Source organism: Leptopilina boulardi, unplaced genomic scaffold (assembly GCF_019393585.1).
Source record: "Leptopilina boulardi isolate dan_hultmark-lab unplaced genomic scaffold, ZJU_Lbou_2.1 LbouV2_353, whole genome shotgun sequence".
In the NCBI taxonomy this organism is placed as follows: Eukaryota; Metazoa; Arthropoda; class Insecta; order Hymenoptera; family Figitidae; genus Leptopilina; species Leptopilina boulardi.
Window position 1 is genome coordinate 654,284 of NW_026137922.1, and position 25,707 is coordinate 679,990.

The 25,707-nt window shown below is 26.9% G+C and overlaps 1 protein-coding gene across 1 annotated transcript; it reads right to left on the reverse strand.

Moving 5' to 3' along the window:
* Positions 1-2,216: 2,216 nt before the first annotated feature.
* On the reverse strand, positions 2,217-3,449 carry LOC127286352 (uncharacterized). The gene is made up of 2 exons (XM_051312752.1): positions 3,121-3,449; positions 2,217-3,013 (listed from the first exon to the last, which is right to left on the reverse strand). The coding sequence occupies exons 1-2, from the start codon at positions 3,340-3,342 to the stop codon at positions 2,756-2,758; spliced, it is 480 nt and encodes a 159-aa protein (XP_051168709.1). The 5' UTR covers positions 3,343-3,449; the 3' UTR covers positions 2,217-2,755.
* Positions 3,450-25,707: the final 22,258 nt, after the last annotated feature.

The window sequence follows — 25,707 nt, forward strand, 5'->3', positions numbered from 1 at the left end:
AGAGTTTTTCGTTTAAATAAATTCTGAGAATAGTCCCAATTTTTGCGCTTTTCAAATTAAATTCATGAAAATTAAGAACAGAATGCTTGCTAAGCGCGGCATTGGTTTTGAATTTAGAAACATCAGTGATATGTTACTTTTTTCTTACATTCAATGATCTGCTAGACTCGCCGATGTATACACCGGTACAGTCTTTACAATCTATTTTATAGACTATACCTGGCCTCTCACCAAGAGGTACAATAATAATAATAATTTAAATAATTTTACTGATTTACATAATAGTAGTAATAATAATAAAATGTTAGTTTTACCGTATGTAGAATCTCTACACGGAAAAAAATATTGTGCTAAATTTACATGGAGCAGATATTTTGAATATCTGTTTTGAGATTTATGTTTTATGATTATTTGAAATATGTAACATATCTAGAGTCTTAATTTATTGTTGTTTGTATTATTTAATTTTAGATTATTAGATTTTGTAATTTGTTTAAATTGATTTTGTAAACGGAAAAAAGTGGTGCTAATAACGCACCAGCATTTATCGTCCGTTAATTACATCATGTGAGACGTGTTTTTATTGGACAAAGCCATGCGCTCATAGTATTCCTTATTTTAATGTGAAAAAAGGTTAAAACATGTACCCCGATTTCATTAAAACCATACTATAAATGCTTCCCACCACTCAATATGAAATTTACTCGAAATCTATGCGCTTTTCAGATCGACTTCTTGCAATTTAGATTCAAATGAAGTGCGCATGCCTCACGAGTCTAGTCTCATTTGCAAGAAATCCATCCGAAAAGAGGATGGATTTCGAGCAAATTTTACATATGGAGGTGGAGAGCATTTCTTTCATGAGTTTTAAATGTTTATAGTATAGTGATGGGACTGAATTAGTATATACCTTTCCTATTACCGCGAAAAGTAAATTCATACAACGAATACACGTTTTCATGAAAGAATTTTTTGTTTAAAAATCACATAATGTCTAGCCAAAAGAGAAGCAATGCTTCATGTAAATTTAGCACAATATTTTTTTCCGTGTAGAGATTCTACATACGGAAAAACTAACATTTTATTATTATTACTACTATTATGTAAATCAGTAAAATTATTTTAATTATTATTATTATTGTACCTCTTGGTGAGAGGCCAGGTATAGTCTATAAAATAAATTGTAAAGAATGTACCGGTGTATACATCGGCGAATCTAGCAGATCATTGAATGTAAGAAAAAAGGAACATATCAATGATGTTTCTAAATTCAAAACCAATCCCGCGCTTAGCAAGCATTGTGTTCTTAATTTTCATGAATTTAATTTCAAAAACGCAAAAATTGGGATTATTCTCAAAATTTATTCAAACGAAAAACTCTAGAAACGTTACATATTTCAAATAATCATAAAAACATTAATCTTAAAACAGAAGTTCAAAATCTCAGTTCATTAAATCACAATTTAATTTTTGCCAATGATAAAAATAGATCTAATTCTCAACAATAACAGTTTTTGGCATTCAAATTTAAATTTTGTTACCGCCTTTGTGATTAATATCCATCGTTCACATTGATCTTAATAATTTTTAATAATTAGTATTTAGTGGTATATTATTTAATTTTATAATTGTAAATAGTTCAAGTATTTTTTTTTAAAGTAACTTATGTTATTTATATTATTTTTTTTAGTCCTGAAGATGGGTTGGTACCGACCCGAAACGTCGACACAATAATTTTAATTTTATAATTTAATAAATAAAATTTGACCGAAAAGCCTCTTATAAATCTTATTAATAAATTAAAACGGTCATTAACTTCATATATAAAAATCTTATTTTACAAAAATTTGTAAATAATATATGTTATCAATAACTATACTTAAACAATTTTCATGTGATACTGATTTAATTTAATTGAGTTGCCAATTAAAACAAGTTGTAAATAACATGTTTCTATAAAGAAAAAAAATTTGTTTCCGCCACTTTGAAAAATTTTATAAACGAAAGGACTACACAGCTTCCTTCACGAGGAAGCAATAGAAAAGTGTTGACAAATGAAAAAAAGAGATCACAATTGTTAATACATACATGATTTTGCAATTATTGCTTATTATTATTGGGTATTGTTTACCTTAATAATAATTTTAAAATATTAGACAAATATAAGAAATGTAAAAAAATGAAACCATAATTTAACTAAAGTTTTTAATAAAAAGTACTGTCAAAAGAAATATTTATTTTTAATTAAATTGTCGATAATAATAAATTTCGCTAATAGAAACAGTTATATAAAATTTAATTCATATTAATTTTTACATTTAAACATTTTTAATAAATTATTAATTGGTTTTAATAATCTGAAATACAAAATTGCTTTCTTAAATGTCATTATCGACATTTTACGTATCTATTTCACCACTTGTGTTGATTTTGGTCGAAGTGTTAATGTACATTTTAACATTTTTTTAGTGATTTTCACAATGATTGAACCGATTTCAAAATATTGTTGTTAGTCTTATAAAATCAACGAAAAACGTATCATTGGAATGAGCATCAATGAAGTACAAACATAAATAAAATTAAAAGTAATTAAACAAATCACATTAATTAAATCACAGATCATTTAAATGTCACTATTGACATTTTTCGTATCTTTTGCGCCACATGTGTTCATTGTGGTCGAAGAGTCCATTTTAACATTTGTCAGTGATATATAGAATGATTAAACAAAACTCATAACGTTGCTGTTTGTCTTTTAGAAATACATTTCTATGAAATTATAAAAAAACGATAATGATTTCGAAAATTCGACATTGGTTACATAATGTAACTTGAAGAGAAGATCAATTCCTGTAAGCGGATTTTCATTTTTATGAATCTCAATCATTCTTCCGTCACCAATGATGAAATATTTATTCATTTGTAATCCCGAAACAGCAAGCAAATAGGGTTGAACTGTTTCCACTGATTCAGTACGTAATGCAGAAACAGTTGCTTTAATGTCTGAGCTTTCCTATAAAATAAATGAATTTTATTAGTTCGAATCACCTCTGATTTTTCAATTTAATTTAATTAAAAACAAAGAAATTGATATTAAATAGTTAGTAGTTGAGTTTTAACCTTTAGCATTCTCAATAACTCGGGATTTGGAAAAGTTGAAGTAATAATATCTTTTGAAGTCGTCGGACCAAATAAGTTTTCGATTTCAGTTTCTCTGAATGCAGATTGTAGTCCTTTAGATAGTTTAATTCTCTCACTTGCACTTGGTCCTCCACTGGTACTACGTATACTCTTACGTTTGGGAATAAAATTTGCTGCAGGAAGTAGCACTGGTAATAGCATCAAAGCTTTCAAATTATCTATATAAAAATGTAAAAAAATTTATAACAAATGTAGAATTAAATATTTGTTAAATATTAAAAACTTCTGGTTTTCTTTCGCTGGCATACTTTAAAATTCGAGGAGCATACCAAGATTGGAATTTTCCTAAAAAATACGATTTCCAAGATCTGAAGCAATAAGAGAATTAATTCCATATACTTGTTACTTTTCGGTATTTTTCCGGATAGCAAAGAAGGAAAAACACGGATTAGGCACCAGGTCGGCATAGCTTTTTGACTGAGATTGTTTAAATATAAATACATGAAAAAATATAAATATATATATAAATATAAACTAAATATAATTTAGTAGGGTCAGCCGGGGTAAATCCGAACGCTAATTATTTCAGCTTAATTAAAATTTTTAAAAATAAGTTCGATATGAGAATTTTTACCTCAGATCCTCTTCAAGATATTCTAAGTATTATCCCATTTTTCGTTTGTTAATTAGCAACAGCATAAACAAAGATAACGAGTTTTGCAAAAAAGATTGAAAATCAAAGATGACACTCTTTCAGTATTTTGTCTCGTATTTGCAGAAAAAGAAGCTAAAAATTTATTTTATTATTTATAATTGTTTGTTATGAATACTAGAACAGAAACTATTTTTGATTTTTGCCTTCTGTAAAATTTTATTAATAATATCAGACCGTTCGTATTTACCCAGGAAAATCGGAAAACCGGGGTAAATCCGAACGGTATTTTCAATAATTTTTTTTTACATCAGAGCCACATAAAATTGTTTTTATTTCATTACACTATTATTTTAACATTATAAAAGTACATAGAAAAAAGTTTTTCTTTCTATACGTATCCTCGTTAGTAATTAATAAGCAGAAACTTAATCTCTGTTCTCTCGAAGGAGTGTTTCAATTTTTTTGCCAAATGGTTTGTTGAAAAAAGTTTTTCAGGATCTTAATAAAATTTGGTATTCTACGGTTTTTGGGGTCGCTAATTACCAATTTGAAGTCAGTTTTTCAAAATTCAAAATGGCGGACGAGAATTAAAAAATTCATTGGATTCGCTTGAAAATTGTTACTCGGGGTGTTTCAGGGTCGCTGATTACGAATTTGGAGTTAGCAAATTTGATCATTTTTAAAAATAAGTTTTAGGAAAGTCCGACATTTTGAATTTAAAAAATTTGACTTTTATTTTTGTATTTACATTCAATCATTCCAAAATACTTTCTGTACCAAGTTTTGCAAAAATCCGTTATGATTTGATAAAGTTATTGAAGGTTTTAATTGTGTAATGCATTTTAATTTTTAACCTGTTTGATTTTTGTATTTATATATGATGCATTATTACATAATAGGTTTATTATCGTATTTTTTTGAGTTTTTATATAAGTTTAACAATTGCAATACTTTAAAATTATTTTCCCTAAGATTTTTCTGAAATACAGTGGCGTTCGTATTTACCCCGGTATTTTAGGAAAGTTGCAAAATATCGAGGTAAATACGAACGCTAAGTTTCCTGCGATTGTAATTTATCAAAAATTTTTGCTACCCCATAAAATTGTTCTATGGAAGTAAAGTAACAACTTCATGCACCAGAATACCGGAAGTATTTTTTTTTTAAAGAAAAAACTTATGTTATTGTTGAAACTTACTAAAAGCGTTCGGATTTACCCCGGTTGACCCTAATATATCTCACAGTATAAACAATATACGATAAAAAAAGGAATAATCATAGACTGATTAATAATTTGCAATTTTTTATTTTATATAATTAAATATGAGTCGTTATCAAAACTACACAAGAATTTTCATAAAAAAGTTATATTGTACAAAACATAAAAATTGTTATTTTTTACATTATATTTTTTTAATGTTGTTTTTATTTTTTGTAAATTTTAACTTTTTTGTAAATGAAAAAAAAATTTTTTTAATTTGTTATTTTGTACATTAAATTTTTTTTGTTTTTTCTTAACGTTTTTTTTTACATAATTTTTTTAGTTATTTTTTACATATAGAAAAAAATTTTTTCGTTATTTTTTTGGGGCGGTTTGAGGTGCCCACAAACTAAATGCATACATTGAAACTGTATATAAGCTGCATTTACAAGTACAAATGAATTTTAACATTAATTCGTATGCAGTTTAAAGTTTGGGTCAGTTGGGGTAAATTGGGACAAAATCCGTATTTTTTTCACAAATTACGTAAGTTTCTTCCTTTAAAAGGTAATATTTGCGGATTTATTTTTTAAGTTATTATTTACATTCCCAGGATTAATTTTATGCAGCAGAAAAAATTTAGATAAGCTTTAAACGCATAAAACTGACTGTCCCCATTTACCGTAAGATTTAAATTTTTTTTTAAATTTGGGGTAAATGGGGTCAGCATAGTTTCTAAGAAAGGTTTAAGAAAAACGTTTCGTTAAGTATATTACTGTATTAAGGGATGGAAAAACTTGAAAAAAATTTGTAGTAGATATATAATAGTTGAACCAATTAAATTGTTAAGGAAATCATAAGGAATAAGAAAAATTTTTTGTATGATTTTTAAGTCTGTTTTCTTTGAAATGCTAGACAAAATACTTAAATAAAAAAAATAATAAAAGATATCAATTAAGCAAATTTAATCAATTTATAAAAAAAATTTAAGTTCGTCCGCCCTATTAAAAATTCCTTTCAAGTATTTTTATCCTTTAATACAGTAATATACTTAAGGAAACGTTTTTCTTAAACCTTTTTTAGAAACTATGCTGTCCCCATTTACCCCAAATTAAAATTTTTTTTTTAATCTTACTATAAATAAGGACAAACAGTTTCATGCGTTTAAAGCTTATCTAAATTTATTTCTGATGCATAAATTAATTAATTTGTGAAAAATACGGATTTTGTCCCCATTTACCCCAACTGACCAAAACTTTAAACTGTATACGAATTAATGTTAAAATTCATTTGTACTTGTAAATGCAGCTTATATACAGTTTCAATGTATGCATTTAGTTTGATCGAGTGATCTCAATATTTTGCAATGAAACTTTGGTGAAATATTGTTCAAATGTTGTACTATTATATAAAAATTTAATAAATATATTAACTCTTTCTGTATAGCCAAAAAAAATTCGTAAAAATATGCATTTTTTCATGAAATTAACCTTACCCCCCCCCATAATGATGGTACCGGATAACATCTACTTTTTACCACCTTAAGATCATAAATTCTTACCATCTATTTCTCTCCGTGTATTCAAATGAATTTTATCATTAATCATATGTAGTTTAAAGTTAGGAACAGTTGCGGTAAATGGGGACAAAATTCCTATTTTTCACAATTTAATTAATTTTATGAAGCAGAAATAAATTTAGATAAGCTTTAAACGCATGAAACTGACTGTCCCCATTTACCTTAAGATTTAAAAAAAAATTTTAATTTGGGGTAAATGGGGACAGCATATTTTCTAAGAAAGGTTTAAGAGAAACGTTTCCTTAAGTATATTACTGTATTAAGGGATAAAAATACTTGAAAGAAATTTTTAACAGGGTGAACGAACTTAAATTTTTTTTATAAATTGATTACGTTTGCTTAATTGATATCTTTTATTATTTTTTTTATTTAAGTATTTTGTCTCGCATTTCAAAGAAAACAGACTTAAAAATCATATAAAATTTTTTTCTTATTTCCTTAACAAAAATCCACTTGAATTTTTTATTTTTGTCGATTTGGTTAATAATAGCAAGTTGTCCTCATTTACTCCGAGTCTTTAAATTTTTAGGGTTATTATTAACCAAATTGACAAAAATCAAAAATTCAAATGAATTTCTGTTATGGGAGTCATAAGGAATAAGAAACAAATTTTATATGATTTTTAAGTCTGCTTTTTTCAAATGCGAGACAAAATACTGAAATAAAAAAAATTTAATTGGTTTAACTATTATATATCTACTACAAATTTTTTTCAAGTTTTTCCATCCCTTAATACAGTAATATACTTAACGAAACGTTTTTCTTAAACCTTTCTTACAAACTATGCTGTCCCCATTTACCCCAAATTTAAAAAAAAATTTTAAATCTTACGGTAAATGGGGACAGTCAGTTTTATGCATTTAAAGCTTATCTAAATTTTTTCTGCTGCATAAAATTAATCCTGGGAATGTAAATAATAACTCAAAAAATAAATCCGCAAATATTACCTTTTAAAGGAAGAAACTTACGTAATTTGTGAAAAATACGGATTTTGTCCCCATTTACCCCAACTGACCCAAACTTTAAACTGCATACGAATTAATGTTAAAATTCATTTGTACTTGTAAATGCAGTTTATATACAGTTTCAATGTATGCATTTAGTTTGTGGGCACCTCAAACCGCCCCAAAAAAATAACGAAAATTTTTTTTTCTATATGTAAAAAATAACAAAAAAAATTATGTAAAAAATAACTAAAAAAATTATGTAAAAAATAACGTTAAGAAAAAACAAAAAAAATTCAACGTACAAAATAACAAGTTAAAAAAAAATTTCATTTACAAAAAAGTTAAAAAATTAATTCTTTATGGACGGGAAGGACACTTTTTTAGAGCAATTTTCAATGACATATTTCTCTGCGACTAAGAATTTTAAAAATTTGAGCGGAATTGTGTCTTATGTATTCGATATCGCTCTTTCAGAATCCATATTCAAAATTTTGAAAAAATCAAAATTCAAAAAGTTACGGCCACGTTTTTGAAAAAAACACAGTTTTTTGAAAATTTTTTATTTTAAATTATTATTTTTCGAAGCTATTCGCTTGAGGAGATGCATAAAACCTTAAAATATCGTGTCCTAAATGTTCAGACATGAAAATGGTGCAAAAGATTTTTTTAAATTCAAGATGGCGTACCAAAAATGGCGTCCAAATTCAAAATTTTTTACAAAATTATAACCTAGTGGACGAAATTTTAAAAAATGCTCAAATGTGCTTGAAATTTGTTACTCGGGAGGTTTTTGGGGTCGCTGATTACGAATCTGATATTAGTTTTTCAAAATTCAAAATGGCGGATCCAATATGGCGGACGACTTTTTAAAAAATTGATCCAATTTGCCTGAAATTTGTTACTCGGGGGTTTTTGGGGTCGCTGATTACGAATCTGACATTAGAATCTTTAAAAAGCTATTTCGGATTAATTAGAGACCCCAAAAACTCCCGAGTAACAAATTTCAAGCTATTTTTTTGTAATAATTAATTTTTTAAATCTTATTGTTTCCATTATTTTTATTCTTAAAAATTATTATTTGTTAATTTTTTATAGTTTTATTGATATAATAATGGCAAAATAGTTATTTTGTAAATTAAGCTTTGCTTATTTAGTTTATGTTGAATTATTTTTGTTTACTTTAAATTTTTATGCTCTTTTTAATTTTTTGTAAAACTTATGTCATTTTTAAAATTTCGCGCGTCTTTTATTATAGTTCTCTTTTCGTTCGCTAGGTGGTAAAGCTATAGTTGCGGTAAGTTCTCTCGCATACGAGACGCTTTGCGAAATATATAAATACCCATAGCTTTAAGATAAAATTACTGCAAATTTTTTGCACATTTCAGAGGTAAGTAGATTTATTATTCTTATTTTCTTTTCTGAATAATTTCTTTCGACATTTCTCAGTTATTTTTTAATTCTATTTTTTTGTTCTTTGTTTTTACTATTATCTGTTCTCTTTTTGTTCTTTTCGCAGTATTTTATTTCTTTTTTCTATAATTTTTTTTGTCTGAAATATTTTATGGTAAGTATTTTTGGTAAAATTTTATTTTTTACATATATATATATATATATATATATATATATATATATATAATATATGTAAATATAAAACTTTTAAAATGCGACCTCAAAAACGTTTAAAAACTGTAAAAAATATTTCGAAAACTCTTGAATGCGTATCGACTAAAATTTTTGAAAAAGATAATGAGGTAGATATTGCATATATACCTAATGAAAGAGATTCCGATTTAGAATCTGATGAAAATAGCGAGAGTAACGATTCAGATATTGAAGCAGAAGAGAGCATTGATTTTGATGATGATGATGATACTTAATTGCATTCAAAAGATCATGTTATACCATCTTATCGAACAGTACTAAAAAATTATTCTGAGAAACAAAAACTTTTGAAAAAGGTTACGAATATCACTGGGTTCTTGGCGAAAATCCTAACAATCGATTGCCTCAAAATGAATGTTTATTAAAAGACACACAAAAGAATATGATCTGAAATAGTACACCAGTGGAACTATTTAAAATATTTTTTTCTATGAGCATGAAACAATATATTATTGAAGCATCAGCTGAAAACGATTTAAATATTACAATAAAGGAGTTAAATGCATTCATAGGAATAATAATTCTTACTACTTTCAAAAAAAGGACATCAGAAAAAGACTATTGGTCTTCAGATTCATTATAAGAGTGTCCAGTTGTTAGAGAAATAATGCCACGTGATAAATTTTTGAAAATAAAAAGAAATTTAAAATGTTGTAAAATTGAAAATAAACATCCTGAGGATGCAGCTTGGCGAGTTCGAGCGATTATAGAGATGTTTAGAAATAATATAAAGTACTTTGGTTTCTTTGAAACGGCACTTTCGATTGATGAGATGATGGTCAAATTTTATGGTCGTTTAAAAATAAAACAGTACATAAGAAACAAGCCAACTCAGTTCGGCATAAAAATGTGGGCTTTGTGCGGGGCCGATGGTTTCTTATTTGACTGCAATATTTATTGTGGAAAGAATAGCAACAGTGATCAAGAATTATCAGCATGTGCTTTGAAAAGTAAAGTAGTGTTAAAGATGTTAAGAAACCTACTCTTACAGACCGTCCCAAAAAAGCTAAAATACTATCACCTGTATTTTGACAATTTTTTTTGCAATCCCGATTTAATGGTTCATTTGCGAAATATTGGTTTGATGGCGACTGGCGTTATAAGACAAGATCGTTATTTTGTACGTTGAAATTTTTTTTGTTTTTTCTGAACGTCATTTTTTACAAAATTTTTTTTGTTATTTTATACATACGAAAAAAATTTTTTTTTGTTATTTTTTACATATGGAAACATATTTTTTTGGTATTTTATACATACAGAAAAGAATTTAACTTCTTAAATGTGCCCATGCGCATTGTGACACGATACTGTCGCTCCAAGTTAGGTTGGATCTCTTCTCACATTTCCCCCCTTTAGTAAATTGTCGCCGCACTTGCTGTGCGCCAATGTTTTCTTTTCCGAGTGTGTGTTTATATTTATAAAACCCAAAATATTATTGTTTTTTTCGACTTAAAAGTTCAATTATACTTATCATTAATTTTTTTTAACTGAAAATATTATCAAAAGACTTTTTGGAAAAAATCTGTTTATACATGCAACAGTACATGTAAAGTGATAATTTAACAAAGAAATTGAAAGGTAACAATTTACTTGTTTTGATTCTTCCGTTTGAATTTTTTTCATTATATTTGCTATTTAAATTTTTTTTAAAGTATTAAACTCTGAAATTTGTAGCTTAAAAATGACAATTCTAACCTAAAAACATAGACTGTCATTTTCATTCCTGTGAATTTAATAATGAGTTTTTTTATCGATCAATCCGAGTCAATTAATAATATTATTTTTAGTTAATAATTGACTTTGGTTGATCGATAAAATCAATTTATTATAAACAATTTTTTATTTTAGAAAATAATTTATTTATTTTATCAAATATTGAAAATTTTCAAAAATAATATTTGAATTATACAAAATTTTTTTAGCATAAATTATTTTTTTTTGATTGAATTTATAATAAAAAAAATTGTTTTTCTTTGAAAAATTTTTTGTAAGTTTTGAAAAAAAAAATTTATTTTTTCAGAAAGTATTATTTTATTATTTGAAATTTTTTGTCTTTATTAAATATTTTTAAAATACATAATTTTTTTTTAATATTTCGCAATTTTGTAAAAAAAAATTTTTTATTGCTTTTTAAGTAAGAAGTTTATAATAATAATTCGCATATTTACTTTAAATTTTATTTTTGTAAATTCTCAATATTTAATAAAAAAATTTATTTATGATTCTACGAAAAGTGAGATAAAGAATTAAATGCGTATATGGGCTCATGCGCATTGTGAGACGATACTGTCATTTCAGGTTAGGTTTGACCTCCCCTCATGTTTCCCCATTAGTAAATTGTCGCTGTACTTGCTGTGAGGCAAAGTTTTCTTTTCCAAGTGAGTGTATACATTCGTATAAATCTAACATTGTTTTCTTCAACTTTAAACGGGAAAATATTACAATTATTTAATTCACTGAAAATATCATCAAAAATCCATTTTGGAACAAATTTAAATACAGATGTAATGTACATGTAAAGTAATAATTTGATGCAGAATTTGAAAGGTGACAATTTATTTGTTTTAATTGTTCCTTTTACTTTTTTTTATATTTGTGTATTGAATTTTTTATTTAATAGTATTTAATTCTTAAAGTCGCGTCAAAATTGACAATTCTAACCTAAAAAATACAGATTGTCATTATCATCCATGTGTAGTTAATAAGGATTTTTTTTATCGATCAATTCGAGTCAAATAATAATTAATAATATTATTTACAGATAATAATTGACTTTGGTTGATCGATAAAATCAATTTATTATAAACAATTTTTTATTTTAGAAAATAATTTATTTATTTTATCAAATATTGAAAATTTTCAAAAATAAAATTTAAATTATACAAAATTTTTTTAGCATAAATTATTTTTTTTTGATTGAATTTATAATAAAAAAAATTGTTTTTCTTTGAAAAATTTTTTGTAAGTTTTGAAAAAAAAAATTTATTTTTTCAGAAAGTATTATTTTATTATTTGAAATTTTTTGTCTTTATTAAATATTTTTAAAATACATAATTTTTTTTTAATATTTCGCAATTTTGTAAAAAAAATTTTTTATTGCTTTTTAAGTAAGAAGTTTATAATAATAATTCGCATATTTACTTTAAATTTTATTTTTGTAAATTCTCAATATTTAATAAAAAAATTTATTTATGATTCTACGAAAAGTGAAATAAAAAATTAAATGCGTATATGGGCTCATGCGCATTGTGAGACGATACTGTCATTCCAGGTTAGGTTTGACCTCCCCTCATGTTTCCCCATTAGTAAATTGTCGCTGTACTTGCTGTGAGGCAAAGTTTTCTTTTCCAAGTGAGTGTATACATTCGTATAAATCTAACATTGTTTTCTTTAACTTTAAACGGGAAAATATTACAATTATTTAATTCACTGAAAATATCATCAAAAATCCATTTTGGTGCAAATTTAAATAGAGATGTAATGTACATGTAAAGTGATAATTTGATGCAGAAATTGAAAGGTAACAATTTATTTGTTTTAATTGTTTCTTTTCACTTTTTTTATATTTGTGTAATGAATTTTTTAATTAATAGTATTTAATGCTTAAATTTGTCGCGTCAAAATTGACAATTTTAACCTAAAAAATATAGATTGTCATTATCATCCGTGTGTATTTAATAACACAGGTCCACAAAATAAATTCGATGAAAGGTTACTTTGACCAAACCTGGTGTATTATATGTTTTTAAGGTCGCTGATCACGAATCTGAAGTCCGTTTTGCTCCATCACGTCAGGATTTTTTCCTAACCTCAAAAAACTTGTTGGATTTTACTTTGCAGACAACATTTTGTAAATATTGATGGATTTACCTCAATCTTGGTATCTAGGGGTTTTTGGGGTCGCTGATTACGAATTTGAAGGCAGATTTTCAAAATACACAATGACGGATCCAATATGGCGGCCGGATTTAAAAAAAATTGCATTTTTACAAAACTTGGTATCTAGGGGTTTTTTAGGTCGCTGATTACGATTTTGAAGTCTGATTTTCAAAATTAATAGATATAACATGAGTTCAAGGTATTCTTTAGTTTGCTATTACTTACATTCAGCCGTACCCAGGAACAACGACGTGGACGTAGCAGGCTTAAAAAAATCAGACATTTTTATTAGCTAATTCTCCACTTACGACCTTAGTCAATCTCCTTTTAAGAATAGTGAGAGGCAAGGGGACTCACCATAAACAAGCACCCCGAAGGGAACTGAAGCCTGCTACGTCCACGTCGTTGTTCCTGGGTACGGCTGAATGTAGGTAATAGCAAACTAAAGCATACTTTGAACTCATGTTATATCTATTGATTTTGAAAATCTGACTTCAAAATCGTAATCTGTGACCTAAAAAACTCCTAGATACCAAGTTTTGTAAAAATGCAATTTTTTTAAATCCGGACGCCATATTGGATCCGTCATTTTGTATTTTGAAAATCTGCCTTCAAATTCGTAATCAGCGACCCCAAAAACCCCTAGATACGAAGATTGAGGTAAATCCATCAATATTTACAAAATGTGGTCTGCAAAGTAAAATCCAACATGTTTTTTGAGGTTAGGAAAGAATCCTGACGTGATGGAGCAAAACGGACTTCAGATTCGTGATCAGCGACCCCAAAAACATATAATACACCAGGTTTGGTCAAAGTAACCTTTCATCGAATTTATTTTGTGGACCTGTGTAATGAGTTTCTATTATCGATCAATCCGAGTCAATTAATAATTGTTATTATTATTTTTAGTTAATAATTAACTTTGGTTGATCGATAAAATCAATTCATTATTAACAATTTGTGATTTTAGAAAATGATTTTTTTATTTTATCAAATATTGAGAAGTTTAAAAATTAATATTTGAAGTTTACAAAATTTTTTCAGCATAAATTTTTTTTCATTGAATTTTTTTAAAAATAAATTTTTTTTTATTTTTTCAGAAATTATTATTTTATTATTTGAATTATTTTTTTTCTTTATTAAATAATTTTAAAAATATATTAATTATTATAATATATTAATAATAACACAGGCACACAAAAAAAAAAAAGTTGTCTGTTTCTTGAACTACACATATATTTCCTATAGTATTTTGGCCCGCTGAAACCGAATCTGAAGTCAGAATTGCTCCATCACCCTCAGTTTTTTTTTAAATCGACCAAAACCACCCTTAAACGGACAAATTCACACTTCGGAGATAAAAAATAAATCAACTTATTTTTTAGAAAAACCAAATTTTACATCTACGAAACTTTGCTCCACTAACTCAAAAACAAAGCCAGCATTGATCCAGCACCCCCTGAATTTTTTTAATCGAAAAAACTACCCCTAATCTGAAGAATCAAATTCAGGAGGTAAAACAATAAAATAACTGATTAAAAAATTTTATAACCAGGTATTTTTACTCCAGCAAGGCAGAAACAAATCCAGAAATGCTCCCTCACCCTCTAAATTTTTTTTAAATCAAAAAAACCACCCTTAAATAGAAAAATTCAAATTTAAGAAGTAAAAAAATAATAAATTACCGTCTTTTTTTAAAAACAGAACCTTACATCTATGTATTTTCGCTCCACTAACTCAAAAAAACAAAGCCAGCATTGATCCAGCACCCCCTGAATTTTTTTAATCGAAAAAACTACCCCTAATCTGAAGAATCAAATTCAGGAGGTAAAACAATAAAATAACTGATTAAAAAATTTTATAACCAGATATTTTTACTCCAGCAATGCAGAAACAAAGCCAGAAATGCTCCCTCACCCTCTAAATTTTTTTTAAATCGAAAAAACCACCCTTAAATAGAAAAATTCAAATTTAAGAAGTAAAAAAATATTAAATTACCGGCTTTTTTTAAAAACAGAACCTTACATGTATGTATTTTCGCTCCACTAACTCAAAAAAACAAAGCCAGCATTGATCCAGCACCCCCTGAATTTTTTTAATCGAAAAAACTACCCCTAATCTGAAGAATCAAATTCAAGAGGTAAAACAATAAAATAACTGATTAAAAAATTTTATAGCCAGGTATTTTTACTCCAGCAAGGCAGAAACAAAGCCAGAAATGCTCCCTCACCCTCTAAAATTTTTTTAAATCGAAAAAACCACCCTTAAATAGAAAAATTCAAATTTAAGAAGTAAAAAAATATTAAATTACTGGCTTTTTTTAAAAACAGAACCTTACATGAATGCAGTTTTGCTCTACTAATTAAAAAAAATAAAGCCAGCATTGATCCATCACCCTCTGAATTTTTTTAAATAAAAAAAACTACCCTTAATCTGAAGAATCAAACTTAGGAGGTAAAACAATAAAATAACTGTTTAAAAAATTTTATAACCAGATATTTTTACTCCAGCAATGCACAAACAAAGCTAGAAATGCTCCCTCACCCTCTAAAATTTTTTTAAATCGAAAAAACCACCCTTAAATAGAAAAATTCAAATTTAGGAGATTAAAAATTAAATAACTGACTTTTTTAAAACAGAACCTTACTACATCTATGTATTTTCGCTCCACTAACTCAAAAACAAAGCCACCATTGATTCATCAACCTCTGAATTTGTTTAATCGAAAAAACTACCCCTAATCTGAAGAATCAAATTCAGGAGGTAAAACAATAAAATAACTGATTAAAAAATTTTATAACCAGGTATTTTTACTCCAGCAAGGCAGAAACAAATCCAGAAATGCTCCCTCACCCTCTAAATTTTTTTTAAATCGAAAAAACCACCCTTAAATAGAAAAATTCAAATTTAAGAAGTAAAAACATATTAAATTACCGACTATTTTTAAAAACAGAACCTCACATGAATGCAGTTTTGCTCTACTAATTAAAAAAAATAAAGCCAGCATTGATCCATCACCCTCTGAATTTTTTTAAATAAAAAAAACTACCCTTAATCTGAAGAATCAAACTTAGGAGGTAAAACAATAAAATAACTGTTTAAAAAATTTTATAACCAGATATTTTTACTCCAGCAATGCACAAACAAAGCCAGAAATGCTCCCTCACCCTCTAAAATTTTTTAAATCGAAAAAACCACCCTTAAATAGAAAAATTCAAATTTAGGAGATTAAAAATTAAATAACTGACTTTTTTAAAACAGAACCTTACTACATATATGTATTTTCGCTCCACTAACTCAAAAACAAAGCCACCATTGATTCATCAACCTCTGAATTTGTTTAATCGAAAAAACTACCCCTAATCTGAAGAATCAAATTCAGGAGGTAATACAATATAATAACTGATTGAAAAATTTTACAGCCAGGTATGTTTCCGCATTGCTGGAGTGAAAATACCTGGTTATAAACTTTTTTAATCAGTTATTTTTTTGTTTTACCTCCTAAGTTTGGTTCTTCAGATTAAGGGTAGTTTTTTTTATTTAAAAAAATTCAGAGGGTGATGGATCAATGCTGGCTTTATTTTTTTGAGTTAGTAAAGCAAAACTACATACATGTAAGGTTCTGTTTTTAAAAAAAGCCGGTAATTTAATATTTTTTTACTTCTTAAATTTGAATTTTTCTATTTAAGGGTGGTTTTTTCGATTTAAAAAAAATTTAGAGGGTGAGGGAGCATTTCTGGCTTTGTTTCTGCATTGCTGGAGTAAAAATATCTGGTTATAAAATTTTTTAATCAGTTATTTTATTGTTTTACCTCCTGAATTTGATTCTTTAGATTAGGGGTAGTTTTTTCGATTAAAAAAATTCAGGGGGTGCTGGATCAATGCTGGCTTTGTTTTTTTGAGTTAGTAGAGCAAAACTACAAACATGTAAGGTTCTGTTTTTAAAAAAAGCCGGTAATTTATTATTTTTTTACTTCTTAAATTTGAATTTTTCTATTTAAGGGTGGTTTTTTTGATTTAAAAAAAATTTAGAGGGTGAGGGAGCATTTCTGGATTTGTTTCTGCCTTGCTGGAGTAAAAATACCTGGTCATAAAATTTTTTAATCAGTTATTTTATTGTTTTACCTCCTGAATTTGATTCTTCAGATTAGGGGTAGTTTTTTCGATTAAAAAAATTCAGGGGGTGCTGGATCAATGCTGGCTTTGTTTTTTTGAGTTAGTAGAGCAAAACTACAAACATGTAAGGTTCTGTTTTTAAAAAAAGCCGGTAATTTATTATTTTTTTACTTCTTAAATTTGAATTTTTCTATTTAAGGGTGGTTTTTTTGATTTAAAAAAAATTTAGAGGGTGAGGGAGCATTTCTGGATTTGTTTCTGCCTTGCTGGAGTAAAAATACCTGGTTATAAAATTTTTTAATCAGTTATTTTATTGTTTTACCTCCTGAATTTGATTCTTCAGATTAAGGGTAGTTTTTTCGATTAAAAAAATTCAGGGGGTGCTGGATCAATGCTGGCTTTGTTTTTGAGTTAGTGGAGCAAAGTTTCGTAGATGTAAAATTTGGTTTTTCTAAAAAATAAGTTGATTTATTTTTTATCTCCGAAGTGTGAATTTTTCCGTTTAAGGGTGGTTTTGGTCGATTTAAAAAAAACTGAGGGTGATGGAGCAATTCTGACCTCAGATTCGGTTTCAGCGGGCCAAAATACTATAGGAAATATATGTGTAGTTCAAGAAACAGACAACTTTTTTTTTTTTGTGTGCCTGTGTAATAATTTTGTTTAAATTTTTCGTAATCTTGTAGAAAACTTTCTTTTTACAGTTTTTCAAGTAAAAAGTTTATAATATTAATTTGCATATTGTGTATTGCATAAATTTTTAAAAATTTTATTTAATAGTATTAAATTCTGAAATTTGTTGCATCAAAATTGACAATCCTTACTTAAAATTCATAATTTGACTTTGTCTTAATCCTATTCTTTTAATAAATACTATTAGTTATTACTTCTTGGCTCAGTGTGATTGATGAAATTATGCAATTTAAGTTTTAAAAATATTTCATTTCTTTTTATTGTTTTAGTATGCTAAATGTTCACGTTCTGTGTTTATGGATTGAAGTTTTACTGAATTCTGGAAAGACAATTATTTTAAATGAATAAATTTTTGATGAATACTGGAAAATTTTATTTTAATATAAGTTTTACGAGTAGAAGAAAAATTACCTAATATATGAATGACACCTTTATAAAATATTGATTTAATTTTTTTTCACTTTGCGATAATAAAAAAGTAGTTGAAGTAAATTGAAGTCAATAAAAAATTTAAATAGTAAATTTTGTAAATCTTTTTTCACTTTTGGATATATAATTTTGTAAAATTATTCTTTAATTGATATGCGAAACAGTTACGTGTAATACTCGAAAATACTTTAAACTTTTAGCGTTTTTTATTGGAACTTATGTAATTTTTATTTAGTACTTTTTGCTAATGTTTCTAATTTTTCTTTATTTTTTTTTTAATTACAAAAAGTCCAATTTTGAAAATCGATATTTTTAAATCTCCAAAAATCGGAGGAAGGAGAAGCTTCTTATTTGTATCAGTGCAAGGGTAATATTATCAGAGTGTCCAACTAATTGGGAATTTAATTAAAAGCCTGAGAAATTTTTAAAAATATTCCAAAAATGAATATTTTAAATTTTTTGGTGCAAGACAAACTTTACAATAAGAATAAATAAAATGTTTTTTATTATCTTAAAAATACTTTAGTATTTGATACTTTTCATTTTTTGAATGTTAAACATTTCTTACAGAAAGGTGAGAAGAAGGTAATGAAAAATATAGAGAATTTTTTTTGTACTTCTTGCTGGGCACTGTTATTATATATGATTAGCATACTAGTTTTTTATTTTTATTATTTTGTATTTGTTGCGCATTGTATTCTTTGCAAAAAATTATTAAGAATTAAGAAGATTATAATTTAAAAGTTTTAAAAAAAATGTTAATGTTATTTATTTTTATTATATATGAAAATTGTTTTTTTAATAGGTCATAATGTTTTTGACTTTTGACGGGCATAAATACAAGAAAGACGAAAGATGTCATCAGTATGAAATATATAGGTAATAATATAGAAATATTCTACAATCTTAAAGCATTAAGAAATATCAATTTTAAATTTGATTTTGTTTTATGATTTGCGCTTTATAACAAACGGATTTTGGAATTGTTTCAAGAAATTTGTAATGAAAACTCGCATGATCTGATAATAAGATTTCCATCTGACAACTAACAAATTTGTTGTACAACTATTAGATACTTCAAAATAATTCATGATAAATTCACAATACTTCAGATAAAAGACAATTTATATATTTCAATTTAACTCAAAATAATTTATCGTAATTCGAGTTAATTCAAAGTAATTCAGATTATTCAGGATAATTCATATACTAAAAGTTAATTCAAGATAATTCATATTAATACGATATAATTCAGGATAATTCAACACAAGTGTACTTTTTAATACGCAAGTTGTTTTTTCCTCGCCTTAGTATTATATTAGTAAACATACACTTGTAGCCAGATATACCTATACATTTTTGTCTTGTTTTGGAAACGAAAAAAAGGAGAAAAGGGCCTTAGGAAAGGGCAAATTTTTAAGCATATCTGAATACGAGTGTACATTAAGGTACATTTTTTTTATATAGGAGAGATTCTTTTTCAATCGCCCCAGCCCAAAAAGTCAATGTTCTGGGATTGGCTTCATACTTTGGTAAATTGTTGTCCTATATGATAGTAATAAATCCCTAAAATATAAACTCATTAAAAAAATATTTGTAGAAAGTAGAGGGGGTTGAAGTTTTTACGTTAAGGGTAACATTGTCATTTTCAAATCCGTATAACTATGACAAAAGTTAATGGATTTTAATTTATCTATAATGAATTTTAATGCATTTTTCACGATCTTTTCAAAAATGTATACAAAATTTAGAAAAAAAAAATGTTGACCCCTTTTTTCAAAATCAACCCTTATTTTTCGATTTTCACCCCTTCGAGTATTTATTTATTTTTTATTTTATTTTCATTGGAAAGCTGAGGTTTTTCCCATGAGCTATGTAAATATGAAAATGGGACAACAATAATTTTGTGAGAAACAGAATATTAAAGTAGGCGGTGCCGATAACGGGTACACCTGAAGATCATCTTCGAGGATTTAGGTAGGCACCGCCTAATTTAATATTATGTTTCTCACAAATATATTGTTGTTCCACTTTCATATTTACATAGCTCATGGGAAAAAATCTCAGCTTTCCAATGAAAATAAAAAAAAAAAAATACCCCAAGGGGTGAAAATCGAAAAATAAGGTTGATTTTGAAAAAAAAGGGGTGAAATTTTTGTTTTTTTAATTTTATATACATTTTTGAAAAGTACATGAAAAATGCATTAAAATTCATTATAGATATATTATAATCCATTAACTTTTGTTATAGTTATACGGATTTGAAAATGACAATGTTACCCTTAACGGCACCCTTTTCGGCACCGCCTACTTTAATATTCTGTTTCTCACAAAATTATTGTTGTCCCATTTTCATATTTACATAGCTCATGGGAAAAACCTCAGCTTTCCAATGAAAATAAAATAAAAAATAAATAAATACTCGAAGGGGTGAAAATCGAAAAATAAGGGTTGATTTTGAAAAAAGGGGTCAACATTTTTTTTTTCTAAATTTTGTATACATTTTTGAAAAGATCGTGAAAAATGCATTAAAATTCATTATAGATAAATTAAAATCCATTAACTTTTGTCATAGTTATACGGATTTGAAAATGACAATGTTACCCTTAACGTAAAAACTTCAACCCCCTCTACTTTCTACAAATATTTTTTTAATGAGTTTATATTTTAGGGATTTATTACTATCATATAGGACAACAATTTACCAAAGTATGAAGCCAATCCCAGAACATTGACTTTTTGGGCTGGGGCGATTGAAAAAGAATCTCTCATAGATGTGTTTCTCGAACCAATAAAAATGGCAATGGTTGTAAAGGGATTCTAAAAAAATAGATGGAATTAATATATTAACACAAGAACATTCATGTTCGCCAAAAGAAAATTTAATTATTCATGAATTGGGCAAAAAAAATGATAGAGCTGTTTATAAACAGAATAGATGTTACACTTGTTGACATCTTTAATCACGTGTGTCGAAAGTAAGTTAGAAAGCACTTAATAAAGGCAAAATGAATCGCTTAGGGTGAAATAAGAAACGATCGAATTAAGCAGCTTAAAAAGACAATTTAAATTTGCGTCTCACAGTGGGCTGTATAATAGGAAAAAGCGGACGTTTGTTAAAAATATAATAGTTGTTTTACATTACAGCTTGATGATCTTACATTATTGTTCCATAGGCTTGAAATAACCAAAAAATGAATTAAAAGACAGAGAATGAATAATTTTCCATTTTCAAGAAAGAGTCAAATTAGTACGAAATGATATTTATGTTAATTCGATAAATTAAAAATTTTTTAAATTTGATGATCTTTATCTTAAAAATAAATTTTCGTTTTCTAAATCGAATTCAGAATCGAATCCACGAATACGTGATAGGTTATTGGTTCCATTTTTCAAATTAAAAAAAAATTTCTCTTAAATTTTTTTATTTAATGAAACCATTTAATAGTTTTATAGTATCCCATAAAAATATAACAATTTTTTAAAAATTAGTCAAAACATTTTGTATCCCCCATTTTGAATTTTGAAAAACTGATATCGGATTCTTAATCAGTGATCCTTAAAACCCTCACAGACCAAGTTTCATAAAAAAATAACAATTTTTTTAACGTCGTCCTCCATATTAGATTCGTCGTTTTGAATTTTTCAAATCTAACGGCAGATCTTTAATTCAGCGACTCCTAAAACCCTTAGATGACCTACTCTTTTTTTCTAATTTTTCGAATTATTTAAAGTATCAAAAAATATCCGTTTTTTGGTGTTTCAGCCCACTGTGCGTCTATGAAAAACATTCGTGGGCAATGTAAATCATTGAAGTTTAGTCCAAATCACGAATTTTGCGAGACAAATAGTCATTCATAGTCAAATATATGGTTGGTTAAAATTGGCTTGATTTGATGAACCTTAAGTGATAAATTTTTCATATATTAAATAAAATTTTTTTTATATATTGTAATTTAAGATTTATATATAATAGGTTTAAAAATAGTGGACGAATTCTTACGTTGAATTGGAATGCAATGAAACAATTTATGTTGCGTGAAAGGAGAAAAATTGGTTTACAACAACCAAGGAATATTGTTCACTTATCACAATTAATAATTGCGGGTAATAAATTTAATGACTTTTTCAGAGGCGTTGTCCTTTCACAAAATGAGAGTGCAATTATTTTTTCAAGCACTTTCTTTATTAAATCAATTAAACAATGAAGAAGAAATTTATGTAGACGGAACTAACTAACTCAACTAACTCAATTGTTTACAATAACGTTACGAGTTATGGATAAGGTACATCAAATAAACTTTTAAAAATGTTGATATCATTATTATAAAATATTTTGAAATTGATAGAAAATCAAAATAACGACGTCATTCTTTCTAACAGTTTTGAAGTATTTCATATTAATATTATATTAATATATTTTGTTTATAACATGTTTCTAAAATAACATTATCAAAAAATTTCATTTTATTTGAAAAATGCTTTAATGCATTGAAAATATTATTTAGAGTGTTGGTGCCGTTTTCGTTCTCATGACAAGGCGTACGACTAGTCTTTATAAGGCAGTTATGATTAAAATAATTGAATTGTGTCCAAATTTACAATTTAATTTAAAGGGCTATGGCAGATTATGAAACTGCAATGCATACTGCAATAAAGGAAGTTTTCCTTAATTGTAATAGACATGGCTGTTGGTTTCATTTAAAGAAAGTAAGTTCCTCATATACTCATAAAATTTTGTGTCCCACTTGCAAGAAGAAATTTTAGTTTTGAAGCGTTGACAAATGATGTCACGCAATTTTCCAAGATATTTTACCTCTACCCTACCTACATTTGAATGCGTGACATCATTTGTGAACGCCCTGTTGAGGAATACAGGGTGATGAAAAAGTCGTATCGAAAATCGTAATAGTATTTCAATTAATTGAAATTAAATAAATTGAAAAGTCATAATACATTTGAAAATTTTTATTGCCACTTCTGTCGCGCGGCCAACTTCTATATTGAAAAAGGTAAATAAAAAGAATAACTACTTTTAGCCTAAATGTCATGAAGTGATTTCTAAATTCTTAAAGAAAATCACTTGAAAACCACATGCTTATTACAGTTTTAAATTATAAAAAAGAGGTTCTGTTTTTCAGACACTATTTTTATTATTAATGAATCTAATAATTATAAAATAAAAAGTAATGTCATCGACCTCGACCCAGGTATTTTTTCTTTTACATATGGCTATATAATGACCCATAATATCTTGTGAAGCAGCGCCATCATCATCTTCACTTCTTTAGAATAAGATTTAGGACATTTTATCAGCATAATTATTGATTATCATTTTTAGGACAAGATTAAGAACTTGTTAAGATGAAGATTTAGAACAAATTTTAGCATTATTTTGATATTATTCTTAGAACTTGAATAAGCATTATAGTTTTAAGATCAGATTTAGGACTTGATGCGTCACATATTTAGGATCAATTTTAGGACTTGATCTAGCACACCTTTTAGGATCAATTCTACAACTTCATCAGATAATTTTTTTAGGATCAATTTTAGGACTTGATGAGGTACATCATTTAGGATCAATTTTAGGACTTGATGGAGCACATCTTTTAGGATCAATTTTAGAACTTGATGGATCACATATTTAGGATCAATTTTAGGAATTCATGAGGCACATCTTTTAGGATCAATGTTAGGACTTAATGAGGTACATTTTTTAGGATCATATTTAGGACCTTAATAAGCATTTGTTTTAGAGTTACATTTAGGACGAGATTGGAATACGTTTCAGGATCAATTTTAGGATTTGATGAGGTAGTACATATTTTAGGATCCATTTTAGGAGCTGTTTTAGCATAAGTTTTGAAGTTTTAGTATTATATTTAGAACTTGATTAAGCATTAGTTGTAGGATCAGATTTAGGACTTTGTTAAGCATAAGTTTCAGGATTATATTTAGGACTTGATGGAGGATCAATTTCAGGACTAATTTAGCATAAGGGACGTTTCACGTCAACCGGCCCAAAGCTCCATCCAAAATTCTAATCCACGAAAATCAACTTATTACGGCTCAAAATAATCGTCAGCTCATACTGCTTCGAATAAAAAGTAGGGAATTAAAAAATTCAAAATGGCGTCCTTACTGTACCATGTTTTGCAAATTTTTTTACTAACTCAGCAAACAAATGTATTAATTACCTTGAGAAAATAATTGCAACTTGTTGGATAATGGGTCACTTTTATGTTTTTGGGGTCGCTGATTACGAATCTGAAGTCAGATTTTAAAAATTTTCAAAATTCAAGATGGCGGACATTTTTATTAAAATTTGATCAGATTCGCTTGAAACTTGCTACTCGGGGGTTTTTGGGGTCGCTGATTACGAATATAAAGTCAGATTTTAAAAATTCAAAATGGCGGATCCAATATGGCGACCAGAATTTTTTAAAAATTATCAGATTTGCTTGAACCTTGTTACTCGGGGGTTTTTGGGGTCGCTGATTACGAATCTAAAGTCATATTTTAAAAATTTTCAAAATTCAAAATGGTGGATCCAATATATTATTTAAGGGATCTTAAATATTATAAAAGTAATTTTTCAAAAAACTACCCTTAATCCACAAAACTACCCCTTAATATAAAAATTAATATTTTTTACAAATTTACTCTACCGAAATGTTTTATAATTTTGGTTAATTTGAGGTTTTTAAATAACCCTAAATTAAACTTTTAAAAGCCACCCTTCACTCCATAAACCACCCCTTTCACATTATTCAATTAGTTGTTTTTAATTTTTCTTCCATACAAATTTAGGCTTCATTTAAAGGATCTTAAATATCATAAAAGTATTTGTTCAAAATATTACCCAGAATCCCCAAAACTACCCCTTAGTATAGAAATTTAATATTTTTTATAATTTACTCTATATAAATCTTTTATAATTTTAGCTAATTTGAGGCTTTTAAATAACCTTAAATTAAATTTTGAAAAATCTACCATTAACTCCAAGAACTTCGTCCTTTAAATATTTAAATTACTTTTTTAACATTTTTCCTTTCCTTTAAAAAAATTTCCTCTATATCATTTTTTTACAATTTAAGCACAACTGAAAATTTCATATATTCTCAAATTGAATTTCATAAACTGTCCTTAACTCTAAAAACCTTAACCTCAAAAATCAGTCTCATAAAATTTAAGTTTATAAATGCAAACAAATTTTACAATTTCAACCGCCATATTGGCTCCACCATTTTGAATTTTTAACAACTTTTACATCAGAATCGTGATCTGTGATCTGATTTTTAAAAGTTGACGTAATATTCGTGATCATCAACCCCAAAAACCCCCGAGTAACAAGTTTCAAGCAAATCTGATTATTTTTAAAAAAATTTGGTTGACATATTGGATCCA